Below are 18,033 nucleotides of genomic sequence, written 5' to 3'. Positions count from 1 at the left end.
AGGGCAGGGGGAGGATGGAGCTGCTGGGTGCTGTCTCTCAGTCTGGGCACAGGTGTCCCTGGAAGATAAGGAATTCTGAGTGGAGGTTATCAGCATCTCCTAACTCAAACCTGCCCTGCTGGGGCAGTGCGAGCTGTCTGGAGTGTCAGATCAGCTTTGTTTTGTTTTTTCTGCTGTCAGAGAACCAGATGTGCTGGCATTGCCTCAGTAAAACAACCTGAGCAGAGGCATCGGGGTCCCCCTCACTCGAGGCTCTCCTGTGGCTCCATCTTGACACCACCACCCTGCTCAGCTGTCTTTTGACCCAGAGATGGGATCAGATCTGAGCTGGAGATTTTGAAATGTTGTTTCTCAGCATATTCAAAGGGCAGATTTATCATCAGAATCAATTCCCTGGGATGGATCATTTCATAAGTAGGTGAATTGGCTCGGGGTAAAGTTCACCCCAGCGGCACTTGGGACTGTGCAGTTTTACCCTTGTACTTCCTTATGGCTGAGATTTCAGCTCTTCTGGTGATGTCAGACAAGATACTGCTTTGCTTTCAGCTGCAGAGGGGGCAGAGCTGCAGGGGGAATTCATTTAGTCAGTCCCTCCTTGTCATAATTTGGAAAGAAGGAACAAGGTTTGGCTTGAAGGTTTGTGAACCTCTCATGGATGTCTCATCAACCAACCAGCAGGAAATTATCGGTTCAGAGATTTTGGTGGAAAATGAGTACCCTAGAATTTCTTTACAAGTGTGACTCACTGTGTTGGGGGGAAAAACCACATTCACAGCATAAATCTGAGGGCAGAACACTTTGCACATTTTCTTTGTGTATCTGTGAGTGAGATTGTTGCTAAACCCACAAGCAGCTGTTGGGCTGGTGCAGTGGGGACTCCCCTTCTGTAAAAGTCTTTCCTATCTTTAGGTGAGAACTGACTCCAAAACCTTCTTTTCTCACGTAGAAGCAAACTTGAGGCAAAATGTCCATCCTGGTGTCCCCAGTTCTGACTTCAGTGATGCTCATATTGAAGACAAACTGTGTGTAATGGTTACACACTGAAAAATTTCTTGCTCAAGATTTAGGTCATGTGAATAATCTTCATATCCCTCGGGAGGCAAACCAGCCCTAAAGCAGATTTTCTGGGAGCAAATTTTTCCTGGAAGTGTCCTGAAGATCTACTTCTCTGGCCTCTCTCTCCTCTTCAGCCAATATCAAAAGGCAAAAGGTTTGGGATAAGCCTAGATGCTTAAAAAACCCACAGCAGAGAGGAATTTTTAACTGTGGAACAGCTCCCTCATCCCAGGTCCTTGCTGTCCTTCCAGCAGCCTAAGGCAAAAGGAGAAGCTGGTGGCTGATGCTCTGAGCCTTGGGTTGTTCCCCTCCTGCCCTGCCCACCCTGAGCACGCCCAAATTCCCTCCCAGCAATGGCCAGCTCTTCCTTCGTGCTGGGAAGGCCTCTTGCTCTCATTTTCGGTGAGAGCACACCCTGAACACCCCCAAATTCTCTCACAGCCCTTCCTTTGTGCTGGGAAGGCCTCTTATTTTTGGTGAGCACCCCCAAAATCCCTCACAGCCATGGCCAGCCCTTCCTTCATGCTGGGAAGGCCTCTTGCTCTCATTTTCGGTGAGAGCACACCCTGAACACCCCCAAATTCTCTCACAGCCCTTCCTTTGTGCTGGGAAGGACTCTTGCTCTCAATTTTGATGAGAGTACACCCTGAGCACCCCCAGATTCCTTCACAGTCCTTCCTTCATGCTGGGATGGCCTCTTATTTTTGGTGAGCACCCCCAAAATCCCTCACAGCCATGGCCAGCCCTTCCTTCATGCTGGGAAGGCCTCTTGCTCTCATTTTTGGTGAGAGCACACCCTGAGCACCCCCAAATTCTCTCACAGCCCTTCCTTTGTGCTGGGAAGGCCTCTTGCTCTCATTTTTGGTGAGAGCACACCCTGAGCACCCCCAAATTCTCTCACAGCCCTTCCTTTGTGCTGGGAAGGACTCTTGCTCTCAATTTTGATGAGAGTACACCCTGAGCACCCCCAGATTCCTTCACCGTCCTTCCTTCATGCTGGGATGGCCTCTTATTTTTGGTGAGCACCCCCAAAATCCCTCCCAGCCATGGCCAGCCCTTCCTTCATGCTGGGAAGGCCTCTTGCTCTCATTTTTGGTGAGAGCACACCCTGAGCACCCCCAAATTCTCTCACAGCCCTTCCTTTGTGCTGGGAAGGCCTCTTGCTCTCAATTTTGACGAGAGTACACCCTGAGCATCCCCAAATTCCCTCACAGCCATGGCCAGCTCTTTCTTCATGCTGGGAAGGCCTCTTGCTCTCACCATTTGATGACAGCACATCCTGAGCACCCCCAAATTCCCTCGCAGCCCTTCCTTTGTGCTGGGAAGGCTTCTTGCTCTCATTTTTGGTGAGCACCCCCAAATTCCCCCACAGCCGTGGCCAGCCCTTCCTTCATGCTGGGAAAGCCTCTCGCTCTCATTTTTGGTGACATTTATAAGAAAAACCAGCTGTCGTGCAGGATGTAGGGCCATGGTGGGACTCTGGGCCAGGCCCACAGGCCTCGTTTAGCACCTTCTCTGGGCCATGCTTTCAGTAAATATTGCTCTAAAGAGATCACATATCTCAGCTTTCTGGGGGTGAGCAGCACCTTGTGAGAGAAAACCTCCCTCGGGCTGCTTTGTTTCCTGAGCTCCTCAAAGAGGGGGCTGCTGGTTTTGAACCTCGAATATCCTCTGGTTCTCTTTCTCAGTGCCAGCCCAGCTAACAAACTCATCTATTTCACACCTTCTGAAGGGCAGGAGAGAAGCTGCTGCTGATAACAAAGATTAGGAGGACTTGGCTTCCCATCCCAGCGTGGTCCTCTGGGGGAGTTTCCTGTGTGAGGGGCACAGCTGTGTTCGTGGGGGAAGGAACAGCCCTCCTTGGGCTGCTTTTTGGTTGTTTTTTTTTCCTCCTTTTCTTTTTTTTTTTTTTCTAGTGCGTTTTTTTGGGGTTTTTTGGGTTTGGGTTTTTTGGTTTTTTTTGTTTGTTTTTTCTTTTTTTGTGTGTGTGTGTATTGTTTTTATTTATCTCTGTTCTGAAAGTGTCAGGTCATGGTTAAACATTGGAAATACGTAGCCTTTGGGCCTGTAAATTCAAGGTTTTTTGTGGGGGAGGAAGTTGGGGTTTTTTAAAATTTTTTTTGGTTGGTTGGTTTTGGTTTTGGTTTTGTTTATCTCTGTTCTGAAAGTGTCAGGTCATGGTTAAACCTTGGGAATACATAGCCTTTGGGCCTGTAAATTCAAGGCTATTAAAGCCAAAGGGAGGAGAGGTACACACGTGTTCCTGGATTGCTGGGTTGTTGTTATCCATGCTGATGAGGAAAGTAAGGAGGGATAATCATCCCCTATTAACCTCCTAAAATCAGTGCTAGAAGAGTGTGATACCTGTGTGTCTTGGGACTTGCCTTGCCCCTCTGAACCACACATCTGGCAGGTTTTTGATGGTGATTCCCTTCTTTCCCTGGTTGTTTGTGGGAGCAGTCAGTCCTTGTTTGAGCAGCACATAAAGCAGAATGCAGAAGCTCTGGGAGAAGACAGAAGTGAGACCAACACAGTGGTTGTCACTGCATGGGTGCAACCTGCACCAGTCACACATGGAATAAAAGTCCACATCCTTTCCAGCCTCTCCAGACATTCAACACCCTGAACTGAAGTTCTCTTCACTTTTGATTCCCTGTAGTTTTCAATCCTAGAAGAAAATTTGATTTGTGCTGTGCTGAGGTGTCCAAACATGGCCCAACCACCAGAAGCAGGCTGCAGGGTAACTCCAGGTATCAAGCTTTAATAATAACACTCTTAGTTTTCAGGAGTGAAACACCCAGATGTGTCCATCAAATACACCCCAGAGCACAGCCTTTCTTATCTGTGTCCCTTCTTACTTGAACTTGGGCCATATATCCCCAAATCTGTTAATTAATTAAAAATGGGTGCTATTTCAAACCCCTCAGCTCTCTGAGTTCATACATCTTCAACAATAAGTGTTGTTGGGGTTTGTTTCATGTGTTATTAACAATCCTGTGTAACCCCAGAGCCTTTGCAGGGGGAGGCAGTGGATGTGCCAGGGCTCTTGGGTGACAGTCTGGATTCTTCTCGAGGAAGGGGCTCAGAAGGGACCATAAGACAATGTCATTTCATGGGGTCTTCTCCTGCTGGCACCTCCAGTGGTCTTTGCCAGGCTGATGCTTTGGACCTGATACCAGCACCAGGAATGGGCAGTTGAAGGCTCTGCTGCTTTTTTGGCCAGAGTGTGAAATGCAGCAGATGGGTCTGGCACTGAGTGCTGCCCATAAATCACCCTGGAGAGGCCTCCACGCTCATGGTGTTCCACAGCTCCATTCCCAAAACGTTACTAAAACCAAGCTGGAGTAACAAGAAATTATTTAAAGCAAGCAGCAGCTCCCTCTGTCAGTCCTGACCCAGTGGAACCACCAGGATGCACCTCAAGAAGCTGATCAGAATTTATTTTTAAGGCCGGCTGTGTTTTCCTTACAGCAGAAGTACATTTTGGGTATGGTAAGGCAAGCAGCTGTGCCTCAGTGCTAAGAGGACTCTTGGACAAATTACCGTCAGCAAATGTTCCCATCTTCATACAATAAAGTTCTGTTCAGCTTCTGTGCCCGCTCCTTTCTGCCAGGAGAGCTGCCCTGCTCTTCCTCCCCCCAGGCTAATTGGCACCCGGTCATTAGGGAGCCATTTTAGCCCACATCTTCCTTTGGAAATAGCAGCAGAGGAATCAGACCCTAAAGCCTTTTGATAACCACAAAAACTCTGGGATACAAGTGATTTTTGTCTGTTTTAACCCCTTGGAACAGCCCTGGGAGCTCAGCACTGCAGCACCTCCTGCTGCTGCTCCCTCTCCCCAAAGCAGTGAAATGTCCTGAGACTGCAAATCCTTCCCTGTCTGTGGTAGCCTCTGTCTTTTTTTTCATCAGAGGAAGATTTCTCCCAAGTTCCCATTTTTTTCTCATCTATTTAGAACTTTACAATTACAATTCTTTTGGAATGAGCCACAATGCTGGAGGACACAAAAATGGGATGTCCTGGAATCTTTCGGAGGAAAACTTCAAAGTTTTTGTGTGTGTATATTACAAAGAACTGGAAATCCCTTCCTTGCCTCGTGTGTACAATATCTGAGGCAGCCCTGGGATCTGATTCGAGCACAGTTTTTTATGGTTTACTGTTTAATTTAAATCAGTGTGGTATGAATTACGTTAGTGGTGAAAAATGAGCTTTTGTTGAGATAAATGCCTGCCATCAGCTTGGAAGTTGTCTTCTGTTTTGACATCTTTCCTCGGTGTTTTTCTGCGTGGTGATGAGACCTTGCTGTGCAAGGGGAGCTGATTGCCCTCAGAGAGGAGGAAAATTGGGGAGAGAAACGAGGGGGTGGGATTGGGTTCCTGCATCAACAGGAATCAGTGTTGGCAGCACCTTCTGTGGCATCCTGGCTCATTCAGTGTGTGTTCTGGGCAGCAAATCTGCATCTCCAAGATGGGAATAGAAGGAATTATAGGTACAGGGGAGGGAAAGCAGAGCCGGGGTGGATTTTTCTCGAGATTTTTTGATTTCTCCTCTTTGCCCTGTTGCTGTCATGTATCCATGGTGTCTCTCTGCTGTAGAGAGCAGGAGATGCTTTCCTGGAGATTGTATTTAATGGGTGTAAATGTAAATTTAATGTAAATGGTGTCCTGTATGATTCTTTGTGCTGTTGGTTCTTGTTGAGGTTTTGTGTGTAGGGTCAGGTCTGATGTTCCTTCAACTGGAGCAAATCTACAGTGCCTGAAGGACACAGCAGTGCCAGTGCAGCTTTTTCCAGCCCTTTTTATCCTGATGCAGAGCAGACACTTGGGAAGTACTCACTGTGCTGGTGTGCAAGAGAAGAGCAGTTCATAGTGGGCAGCCCTTCAAAAGGCTCCGCTGGATTCAAACACTCTCCAGAAACCCAGCCTTGCTTCCCAAGCTCGTGTGAGCCATCCAGGCTCCTCTGCTTGGAAGCTGGACAGGGACTTTTGGGAGAAAACAGCCTTTTTTCACGTGATTCCTCGTGTGCTTTAGATGTGGTGGGGAAAAAAGAATGAGAAGGTTATTTCTTGTGACAGAAATACGTCCCAGGACCAGCCTTCCCTGGGATGGTTTTCCTCCAGGCCCTTTGTGAAGCCAGAGGATGCAGCAGCCCAGCAGTCGCTCAGAAATGCACACACCAGTGGAAAATTCCCACTCCAGACGTGTGGCTTGGGTGGGAGTGGAAGCACAAAAACACCCAGCCTTTTAAAAACCTGAATTGGTCTTTGTCTCATCAGCTACAGCAGCGCTCTGCCCCCCACACGAACCCCCTCCAGGCTCTGCAGTGTCACCAAACTGAACCCTGTCACCAAAGTCAGCAATGTCACCAGGCTCAGCAGTGGGGTTTTTTGGGTTTGGGTTTTTTGGCTTTTTTTTGGTACCAAACTCAACCTTGGCAGTGTCACCTGGCTCCACAGTGTCACCAAACTCCTTGGCAGTGTCACCTTCAGCAATGTCACCAGGCTCAGCAGTGTCACCAGGCTCGGCACTGTCACCTGGCTGCACAGTGTCACCAAACTCAACCTTGGCAGTGTCACCTGGCTCCACAGTGTCACCAAACTCAACCTTGACAGTGTCACCCGACTCCACAGTGTCACTGGGCTCAGCAGCCTCTTCCTGGCATCATCAATCCCACTGGCCCCAGTGCAATCCAGCTGGGTTTCCTCACGTTCCTGGTTCTCCCAGCTCTTGGCTGAGTTTGGAAGAAGCAGAAACGTGCTTGTTTGACAGGAGGAGAACCATAAAGATTTGTTTTGCTCCCTCTGAGCATTTACAGTGTTTGGGTGTGCTGGGGTTTTGTCGCAGAGCTGGTGGGTTCTGTGCTGTCCTGCTAGAAACCCACTGCTGCCACTGGGAGTTTTGTGGGCTGCTGGTTCCTCAGACCACTACAAACACTGCCCAAACTCTTCAGTGGCTTCAGACCAGCTGAGCGTCAATGATTTGTTTCATTTGGTTGTCCAAGGATCTGCAGAGGGGCGGTGAGGAGAATTCCTGAGGACGGGATCCTACTCACAGAGCCAGGAGATGAACTGGGCTCTGTGATCCTGCAGCCTTCAGCAGCCCTTAGAGCTCGCACTGCCCCTGTCCCAGGGGGTGACACTGAGGATGGAGGTGTGACCGTCACACAGAGGGTGGTGGTGAGAGCTCTGCAGCCTCTTCCCTCTTCATCTGGTGGGTTTGGAGCTGGGAGCTCCTGTCAGGACCTTCCATTTGCACAAGAAGTTTACTGTACATCACTCAAAGTAACTCTCCCCGAGAACACTCCGAGCTTTTCCTGTGGCCCTGAGCAGACAAGTTGGGTTTGGCTCAGCTGCTCTTCCCAGTGCTTTCCAGTGCTGTGACCTGTTTTTGTCTGACACGTTTCTCATTAACTCTTTGTCAAATCACCAGGAAGCCTGCTTAATTGCAGGCAGAGTGCTGAATTTATGAGTTCATCTAGGCTTCGTGTCTACACATTGACAGAGGTGTTTCTCTGGATGAAGTCTTATTCTCTTCATTTCATGGCAAGAATGGACTTTCTGTTTCAGTTACTTCTGAAAGTCATAAATTGCAGCAGTCCCTCCCTTCCCTTTATTTAAAAGAAACACAACAAAACTTCATGGCAACAGTTTATTGCTCTAAATCAGCTCGTGGGTCATTAAAGCAAAAAAAGGGAGGGAAAAAAAAAGGAAAAAAATTTCCAACTCCTGCCAAATAAAATGTGCACATCAGCCAAGCTGTCAGAGGCAGATTCTGCGACCATGGGATGAGAAGGTTTATTACACTCTGGGCTTCTGGGGAGGGATGTTATAGCAACAGGACGCTGGGTCAGTGATGGCAAACTCCTGGTTGCTCCGTTTCTCCATGCACACTAGGAATCCATTAAGCCAACTGACGACAGATCCGCAGGCATTCCAGCCCCCCGGCACACCTCTGCCGGGGCCAAACCTTGGACTCTGCCCATTAAAACGTGAAAGAAACAACCCAACAGAGAGCCCACAAATTAGAGGGGCAGGAAACCTCAAATGATGTGCAAAAAAAATTGTAAACGTTCAAGAGGATTTTTCCATAACTTCTGCCCCATAACTCAGCATTTCTGATGTTAATAAATTACGGAGCGGAGCCTCTGCGAGATCAAGGAGGCTTTTGGATCCAAACCCCGAGCACTGCTCGGCAGACAGCAGATGAAGCTGCAAAGTGAGCCCTGGAACATGACAACAATTTCCTTTTGGCTGGCTGGGGATGGATCTGAAGCACAGGCACAGCCGGAGCTCTGGCTCTGTGTCCCAAATCCGTGTCTCTGCAGAGGGCCAGTCAAAGCCCTGTAATCCCAGGGAACATGAAGGTGAATTTCTTTGGAGGGGACAGACTGGAGAGGAGGAGGCTGGGAGACTTCAGAGCAAGGAGAGCTCTGTGAAACCCAGCGAACAACTCCACGAGACAAAATCATGGCACTGTTACTGGCAGGGAGGGGAAGGGGAATTGGGAATTCTTAGATGAGCTGTTGGATTTGAAGACGAAAGTGCTGGGAGGTGCCGTGGGTTAATAAATAAAGACTGAACTCACCATCTGCAGCAGAAGGAGAAAAGATGAACTGAAGTTTTGGCGTGTTCAGTGATGAAAAAAGAAGAGGGGAGAAATCCATGATGGGGTGGGAGGGATGAAATGGAAGAGCGGCCAGAGGAAGTGCTCTCACAATAATTAACTTTCTGAGCGTGTCTGCAGGCTGCAGGCCAGATGAAAGTCTGCTGTTCCAGCACATCTCCAGGGCAGGGGCTGTCCCAGACTGCTGGGGTTTAACATGGGGACAAATAAAAAGGGACAAATCTTGTTCCTGCAGCTCCATGGGGCAGGGTTGCTGGGCCTCAGAGCCAAAAGGATCAAGGAGGTGAAATGCGTTTCCCAAAACTGACTGGAATAGCAGCACATGATGGTTATAGACTTGCAAAACCAGTACCAATTACTAATTATAAACTGATTTTATTTTGTTTTCTCCTCTCCAGTCTCTTCCCACCTTTTTTCACCTCTCCTTTCCCTCTGACAACTTCTTTTAATGTCTAAGCCAAATTACTCTCAGGAGAGACATCTGCACTGATACAGAGCCAGCCTGAGCAGAGAGCACAGGCAGAAATTCCATGTCAGCTCCACCAAATCAGAGTCCTGCTAATAATTACACTGCATTTTCTGATGGGTTTTTTCCTCCTGTGGCATCTCTGGGGTTTTTGGTTTTTTTTGTTTGTTTTTTTGGGGGTTTTTTTGGGTTTTTTTGTTTTTTTTTTTGCTGTTGGTGCTAAATATCTGATGTCAGCCTTTACCTGCCCAGGAAAACAAGTGTGGATTTGAGATTAAAGCTGCTGCTGAGTCTTACATAGAGAAGGACTTAGTTCTGGTTTTAACTGTGAATAAACAGATTTAATAGAGCTGGAGATGTCTGTTGGGGTAAGAGCATCCCCAGGTGGGTGGCTGTGGGGAGCTGAGCCTTCCAGGAGTGGGGTGAATCCCTCTGTGCTTCCATCTGGGATCTTCAGTTTGCCCATTCCCAAAACTTTTTGCCTCTGTTTTCCTTCTCCACCTGTCCTTGAGAACAGGGTATCTCTTGGTTCTTCAAAAGAACACAGAGAAACCAACCCTTCATGAGCATCCCAGAAGCATTTTCAAACTGGAATTTTTTTATTATTATTATTCTTTTTAATTTGTTTTTTTTTTTTTACTTACTGACAAAGACTTGTAAACAGTTGGTTTGCAGAATTTCGCCAGAGGAAATTTCTGATTTCCTTCTGGTCTGAACTGGAAGAAGATGTGGTAAAAGGTTTCAGTTTGTTTTTTCCGGAGTTTTCTCAGGTTGGAGGTGGTGGGGGGGAAGAGATACTTAAAATATTATTCTGTGTGTGTGAACATTTGACAGAAGAAAGAACAGATACTGCAGACAGTGCTGGGTGACTGCTGCAGTGCTCCTGGGTACTTTTAAGCTGTGAAATAACTTTGATAGCGACCATCAGCGAGCGTGTGAACCTGATCTTTAATTAGAGGTGTTTGCCACAGAGGGCTGATCTGGCCCAGGGGCTGCCCTGCCTCTGGGACTGGTCCTGCAGCACTCTAAACCTGCTGATCCCCCCATTTATTCCATTTTCAGAGGATCCTGGTGGGTGTCAGCAGAGGGATTCACCCCACTCCTGGAAGGCTCAGCTCCCCACAGCCACCCACCCGGGGATGCTCTTACCCCAACAGGGATCTCCAGCTCTATTAAATGTCTTTATTCACAATTAAAACCAGAACTAAGTCCCTCCCTATCCAGGACTCAGCAGCAGCTTTAATCCCAAATCCACACTTGTTTTCCTGGGCAGGTAAAGGCTGACATCAGACGAGGGGTGCCTGGGTGCTGTCCCCGTTTTGGCCTTGGGGCTGTGGTGCCAGGGGCTGCCCTGCCTCTGGAGCTGGTCCTGCAGCACTCTAAACCTGCTGATCCCCCCATTTATTCCGTTTTCAGAGGGTCCTGGTGGGTGCCAGCAGGGGGATGAGGGGTGGCTGGGTGCTGTCCCTGTTTTGGGCTTGGGGCCGTGGTGCCAGGCTCTGTTTGTGGAGGGCAGTGAGGGTGTGTGAGAACAGCAGCTCAGGTTCTCAGGCTCTCACAGCACCTCTTTCTCTCTCGTTTTGATCTGTCAGATTTCACGCCCCCAGCTTGGGTTTTAAAGCCCCACGCAGATAAAACCACAGAGTTTCAGGTGATTTCGAGCTACGGCAGAACCTCCTCCTGAGGCACAGCTGGTGAGCAGGACCCTGCAAAACGAATTTGAGCTGAATTTTGGGCTTTCTCCTGTCATAGCTGAGATGGAGACAACACAAAACAACACACTCCATTTTCTGAAAGCTTCAAAACCTTTTTTATTCTACCATGCATGCTTTTTATACTTTCTTAAAAACCTCCTAAGTTTACACTTTATTCATTGGTCAGAAAAGAGAAAAAAAGTGCTGATTGGAATAGACAGTTGCAGGTTTTTCTTATTCATCCTTCTTTCTTTCTGGAACCTAGAATAGACAGCTGCAGGTTTCTCTTATTTATCCTTTTTCTTTCTTGTTTTTTATGTCAACAACCTTGGTAGAAAATTCTTTCAGGGGTAAATATGGATCCTCTTATCAACCTTGTCTCTGGCTCACAGAAGACCCTGTAAAACCTCTTCCACATTCTCCAAGCTCTCTGTCCAGGGAGTTGGAATTAAATGATCCTTAAGGACCCTTCCATCCTGAGCCGCTCAATGGCCCTAAGTGTCCTCTCAAAAAATCCTGGAAGAGGAAAGAGACCATCTGTAAGACACAGCTGTGAAATTAAATGATCTTATTTGTGTGTCCTGGATTTGCCATCTTGTGTGCCCAGGGCCACTGGATGTCACTAGTTGCTGGCACTGGGAAGTTTGTGGGCTGCTGGTTCCTCAAACCACTACAAACTCTGCCCAAACTCTTCAGTGGCTTCAGACCAGCTGAGCATCAATGATTTGTTTCATTTGGTTTTCCAAACAGTTTCCCTGGAAGCTGCTGTCACTTGGTGTCTGGGTGTGTCTCCACTTGAGGGGCTGGCTTGGCTGGGCTGCTTGGGCAGTTCGGGGTCAAAAAATCCAAGAGAAGCTCTTTTTTTCACCAGCATTAGGCAGCTCACTGTCCCTGGAGTTCCCTGAGATAAAACAGAAATTACTGATATTTTGGCTTGAGTAAACTCAATATTGATTCAGCCACGTTAAGAACAGGTTTTATTGTTGTTTTTTTGGTTGGTTGGTTGGTTTCTCTTTTTTTTTTCTTTTAATTAAGACTTCCAAACAACACAGAATGGGCTTCCTGTGCCAACAATGCCCACCTCACACCTTTGGTGCTGCCAGTAGATGACCAAGGGTGTCCAGAAAGTTCCAGGATCTAGCTAGGGATGAGTGAATGACCCTGTGTGTTCCCAGGCTGGGGAGGATGAAGAAACTGAGCACAGCCAGGTTTTTTCTCCCACCAGATCTGCCCCAGTGCAGCATTTCAGTGACTCCCAGTGCACGCTCTGATTAGGAAGGAAGAAGCCCAGCACTAATGGTGGGATTTTCCCTCATCCCTTTTCAGCCAAGGAGCTGGAGAAGGAAAGGTTAGTGGTGGGGATAAGACCAGGAAATGTCTGCTGGGACCAGTGCAGGGAGCTGGGAGCAGTCCTGGTGCTTCTGGCAGGTCTTGGATCTCCCAGGAGTCCAGAGCTGGGAGCCAGAGCCTGAACTGGACCTGTCCCCCTGAGCTTTCTCATCCCAGCCTTAAGCTCAACTTGTTGCTGTCATTGCTGGGCTTTAATTTTTCCTCTCCTTTGATTTCCCTTTCTTTTTTCTTTTTTTTTTTAACTGTGTCTTGGAATAGATGGGAAAGTATAATCGTATCCCACGAGATTCTGAGAGAATTAATTGCTAGTAAAAGCATGTTAAGAGCTTTTGATGACTGAAGTAATTTGCACTGACACAGGGGCTGGTTGGGGTAGAGGGAAATGTGAATCTCAGGGAAAAAGGAGTTTTTGGAGCAGGGAGGCCCACTTAGGAGCAGAGCAGAGCCTTGCTATGCTGGGACTCAGAGGGCTTCTCCTTATTTTCAGGGTGTGCTGTGTCATTTTTAAAATGTGCTTTTATGAGTGGATTCCAAACTGGATCATCCCAAATGTTGTTCTGGAATGCTGAGCATCTCCTCTGGTTCTCCCACCAAACTCCACTGTCTTGAGAGGAAAAATCTCTCTTTGCAAACAAGAGACTTTCCTTGGACTGCAACCCCTCAATTAACTTTTTTTTTTTCTTTTTTTTCCCACACCTGGACTTTAAACATGTGAGGGGTTTTATTTTGAAGGATTCCTCTTTTTCACAGCAGCCAAATTGTATCTCACCTTCAGCCACAACGCTGTGGCCTGTGAATTTCTCAGGCTGTACTCAGATAAATGAAAGTAGCGCATTGGGTAAAGTGATTTTTAAAATAGAACCTCGCAGCTCTGTGACCTGGTTTGAGAGTTTATTGAAAGGTTTGTAATTAAAAATGATCCTGCATGAAAGGATGAAACAGATGATGTGAAGAATGAGCAGTTAAAGACCTTGTCATAAAAATTAGTGCAGTTTGGAGGAGTTCCCTGCTTTGATGACTCGAGCTGTGGTACCAGAACTGTGTTTTCCAGAATATTTGTACTCCTGAACCTTTTACTCACAGACCACTCTGAGCAGTGTCCTTGGAGGTTCTGCCAGCCAGCACCTTCAGATAGTGACTGAGAGCTGATTTTATTCTTGTCATAAATCTCTTTATCAATTATATCCATCCCCTACCTTTCTCCTTTCTATTTCTTGTTTGGAGCTGTGCCCTGCAAACCCTTTTCCTGCCTCTCTCCCCTCCGTAGCTGCCATGTGTGCCCAGCTGACCCCTCTCCTGTCGGTTCTCCCGCAGATTCCCGATGCCCTGGGCACTGAGAAGTTCTGCGGAGACGCCGGCCAGGGCGGGGCTGGGAACTGGCTGAAGTACATCCGAGCGTGCTGCTCCTGCGACGAGCAGAACCTGGCTGTGTGCCACATCAACGAGCAGGTAACCCCGGGGCTGCTGGGCTCCTGGGGCTGCTGGGCTGCCCTCGCAGCCAGCACGGGCTGGGGGCTCGGCCAGGGCTGCTGGGCAGGGGCAGCATCCCGGGAGGAGAGCGAGGGATGGATCAGCCCGGGGATGAGCTAAAACCTCCAGGTTTGTGGGCCAGTCCCTCACTCAGGATCCAGTCCCTGGCTCAGGGTCCTGTCCCTGACTTGTGATCCAGTCCCTGACTCAGGATCCAGTTCCTGACTCAAGATCCAGACCCTGACTTGTGATCCAGTCCCTGATTCAGGACCCAGTCCCTGATTCTTGATCCAGTCCCTGATTCAGGACCCAGTCCCTGATTCTTGATCCAGTCCCTGATTCAGGATCCAGTCCCTGATTCATGATCCAGTCCCTCACTCAGGATCATTTTCCTGACTCAGGATCCAGGCCCTGATTTGTGATCCAGTCCCTGACTCAGGAGCCTCTCCCTGACTTGTGATCCAGTCCCTGACTTTTGATCCAGACTCTGGCTCAGCATCCTGTCCCTAATTTAGGATGCAGTCCCTGACTCCAGATCCTGTCCCTGAGTCAAGATCCTCTCCCTGACTCAACAGACCCTGGCTCAGCATCCTGTCCCTAATTTAGGATCCAGGCCCTGACTCAGGATCCCGTCCCTGACTCAGGATCCTCTCCCTGATTTGTGATCCTCTCCCTGATTCAGGATCCAGTCCCTGACTCAGGATCCAGCCCCTGACTCGTGATACAGTCCCTGAGTCAAGATCTTCTCCCTGACTTGTGATCCTGTCCCTGGCTCAGGATCCAGCCTCCACTCAGGACCCTTCTGTTCTTCTTTAGTCCTGTAACTCGGGAACAGTCCCAGGAATGCACAGAGAATTTTCCTGGATTCTTGGTGAAGTAACTGAGAGCATGATCTGGACCACTCAATTATATCCCACTCTCACCCCCATTAACAGATTAAAATATATTTTAAATGTGTTTTTTTTCTCTAGTTAGAAAGAGGTTAATTGTGACCTTTCATTCACATTTTTTCAATTACAAAGCAAATTTTCACATGTAGAATAGCATTAGCCAGTTTTCTTTATATTTATTCGTGCTGGAGAGGTATTTGAAAAGAAGATCCTTGATTGTTTGAGAAAATTGTGATTCTGAAGGAGGACTGGAAAAATGGTAGATAAATGACATCTTTTACTAAAAGGGAAATGTTTTATTTTTTGCTGTTGCTGCTCCTGCCTCAAAAAGGAAAATACTTGAGCAGTTCAAGAGTCTGAAATGTTAAACAGAATCTACATAACATATTTGTAATATATAGTAATTATATTCGTGGCCATGAGCTGGCCATGAATGTAATTACTATCTATTGATAATAATCAGGGTGGCAGCTGCTGCTTTTAGTTGGGGTGCAGATATTGGGGGAGAAAAGGAGTAAGAGGAGATAGAAAAAAAAATCAGGTCTGTGTTTAATCAGCCAGTGTGAGGTGTGTGTGCAATGCAGAGATTTTGGGTGCATTTTATAGAGGTTTGGTAACTCCAGTCAGGATTCCCAATACATCACAAGCCTTAAAAAGAGGAAATCAGCAGCAATGTGGCTGAGCAGAAACAAAGAGGAGGCAATTCCAAAGGAGGAAAACACGGGAAGAAAAGCAAAATGTGCAGCCCTGTCCTGGCTGGACATTCCCAAGGCCAAATTTTCCCTGTCCAGAGCTGGACACACAGACAGGTCTGAGGAGCAGGAGGGACAGATCCTCACTGGGCTGCCCGTGGAGTGAATTATTGATGAGACAAGGACACAAAGAACCTTTTTTTCAGGCTGGTTTTTCAGTTTTTGAGCCCCTCTGCTGCTCTGATGTGTTTGTGGGTGGGTTTTTGATTTTAGGTGAACACAGCAGTTGCTTTCTCCCCTTTTGATGCTCTTTTCCCCCTGGAGTGCAATAAAAATTAAATAAAATTAGATAAATAAAAATCCCTGCAGCAGGAAAATGGGGCTGTCTCTTAGGAAGGGCCCTAATTAATGAAGTAATTCTGGGATGGACTTTTCCCTCTCACTGTGCTCCATCTCCATCCCTTGCCGTGACTCTGGGAATGTTAAACCTCATTCCCAGGCTCCAGAACTCTTGGTTTTTTTCTGTGGAAAGGTGAGGTGGTGCTGGGCTCTGAGTGAGACAAACCCCAGAGTGTGGTTGTTGTGGTTCTGCAGGGTCGATATTTCAGTGATTGTACCAAATTATTCTGTTTTAGCAGCAAAATTAGACAGCCAGAACCTGATTCCTGCTGCCCCAAGTTCACATCCACAGCAGATCCCTGTATCAACCCAGGCTGGAACAGGATTCCTCTGGGTTATTTCTACTTTCCCTTTTTGCTTGTTTGTTTATTTGGTTTTTTTGTTTGTTTTGGTTGTTGGTTTGTTTTTGGGGGGTGTTGTGTTTTGGAGATTTTTTTGTTTGGGTTTTTTTTTCTTTCCTTTTATTTTTTCTTTCTTCAACACCCTGTACCCAGAATAATTTTGACAAAAATTAAGAAAAGGAGTACTCTCAGTACCACCAAACCCTACTTATCCTGTTAACTATTTAGTGTCAAACAAAGCTGGTAATTTGGAGAGCTGCCCGTGCTGTGGTGGGAAACACAAAATGATCAAGTGTGGAACTTTTCTATAAACAAACAGAATTGATTTGTGAGTGTAAATCTTCTGCTGGATTATTAAATCTGAGCTTTTCCAGTGCATGACAAATAAAAAAGGCTTTGATGAGCCCAGACCATCAGTACCGTGACTGAAAGATGAAGTTAATTACCATCATGAAATGTTTGATGAAATTAATGTGACTCCAGCAGAATCCAACTTTTCTCTGATCATTAAAGGAGCCTGTCCTCTTTTCTGGAAGGACTTCAGGAGATGTTTGAAATACAAGGAGCTACTTTATTCTGAGAACAAACAGGAGAGGAAAAGGAGCTAAAGGGTGAGACCAGGGCAGTGTCAGCCCTCGTCAGGGGCATTCTGAAGGATTTTTCCCCTATAAAATTTGTGACTATCTCTGAACTTGATGGACCTTTTAGACCACAGCTGTTGTTTTAGTGCTGGTTTAGGTTGCCAACTGCACTTCTGTTAATAGCTATTTTTTTATTTTATTTTATTTTATTTTATTTTATTTTATTTTATTTTATTTTATTTTAATTTTTAAATATTACTTTATTTTTTAAATATTATTTTATTTTATTTTTTAAACTTTTATTTTATTTCTCTTATTTGATCTTATTTTATCTTATTTTTTCTCTTAGCTTGGCCCATCCCAACTCCTGTGTTTCCAAGTCAGTCCTGAGCTCTGGGTTCACTCCTAGGCTGCCTCTTGGGGTTTTTTCAGGAACTTTTCCTCTTAAGTTCAGTGTGGTTCGGTCCTGGGAAAAGCTTTTTTTGTAGAACAAGCAGGGAGTGAAAAGCTTTTTTTTGTAGAAAAAAAGTGAAGTGCAAATGAAAAAGCTAATGAGAAAATTTTTCCTTTTATGTCTAAAAGGAAAATTTTAGATCATTTTTATTTTGCAGTGGAATCCCCAGAAATGAACTCCCCGGGCTGGTTGGAGCAGGGGTCTCAGCACTGTTCTCCCCTGTGCCCAGGTGTGTGTCCTGTGTCAGCCTGGTGCTGCTCGGAGTTTCCACCTGGGATTTTGGAGCTGAGCAGGTCCAGGGAGATCCCAGATCCTGCCCACAGCACCAGGTCCCGTTTTGGGACTCCCAGCTGGATGAGGTGTGCCTGCCCTGGGAGAACTGTTTGCAAAGCGTGGAAAACAGGGGTGGGATTACAGCAGGGATCCTGGCAGCACAGGGATAGGTGTCCGGGCAGTCTGGGGTATTTTATCAGCAGTGGGATTTCATTTCCCATCCCAAATCTTTGTGTTTGTGACCATCCCTGCTTTGAAATTCCCAGGGAGAGCTGCCCGGGCAGAGCTCAGGTGAGTCCAGAGCTCAGGCACCGATATTTGGGTGAGTTCGGTATTTGGGGAGGTGTCGGCTGTGCTGAGCCCGGCAGGGAGGGAGGGAGGCAGGGCCAGCAACCGGCCGGCGAGGAGAGGACCGGGATGCACCGGAGCTCCCGAAAAGGGCTGTACCGAGTGCTCGGTGAGGGATGTACCCCCGGTAAAGGCTGTGTCAGAACACACGGTCAGGGCTCTACGGGATGCTCGGTAAGGGCTGTATTCCCGGTAAGGGCCGTGTCAGAGCACTCGGTTAGGGCTGTACCGGGTGCTCGGTGAGGGATGTATTCCCGGTAAGGGCCGTGTCAGAGCACTCGGTTAGGGCTGTGCCGGGTGCTCGGTAAGGGCTGTACCCCCGGTAAAGGCTGTATCAGAACACTCGGTCAGGGCTCTACGGGATGCTCTGTAAGGGCTGTACCCTCGGTAAGGCCG

General features: G+C 47.3%; 1 protein-coding gene across 3 annotated transcripts in view; it reads left to right on the top strand.

Annotated features, from left to right (window-relative positions):
• The window catches only part of PRDM16 (PR/SET domain 16), a 302,077-nt gene that overhangs the window by 238,389 nt on the left and 45,655 nt on the right, over nucleotides 1-18,033 (top strand). For all 3 annotated transcript variants that reach the window (XM_041419759.1, XM_041419760.1, XM_041419758.1), the window contains exon 4: nucleotides 13,504-13,638. In XM_041419759.1, the coding sequence (XP_041275693.1) occupies nucleotides 13,504-13,638 (135 nt within the window). The remainder of the gene's footprint in view (nucleotides 1-13,503; nucleotides 13,639-18,033) is intronic.

The sequence above is a fragment of the Onychostruthus taczanowskii genome, unplaced genomic scaffold, assembly GCF_017590055.1.
Source record: "Onychostruthus taczanowskii isolate IOZ18803 unplaced genomic scaffold, ASM1759005v1 scaffold61, whole genome shotgun sequence".
Lineage (NCBI taxonomy): Eukaryota > Metazoa > Chordata > Aves > Passeriformes > Passeridae > Onychostruthus > Onychostruthus taczanowskii.
The sequence above is the reverse complement of the archived record's forward strand: the minus strand, read 5'-3'. Positions and strand labels throughout refer to the sequence as shown.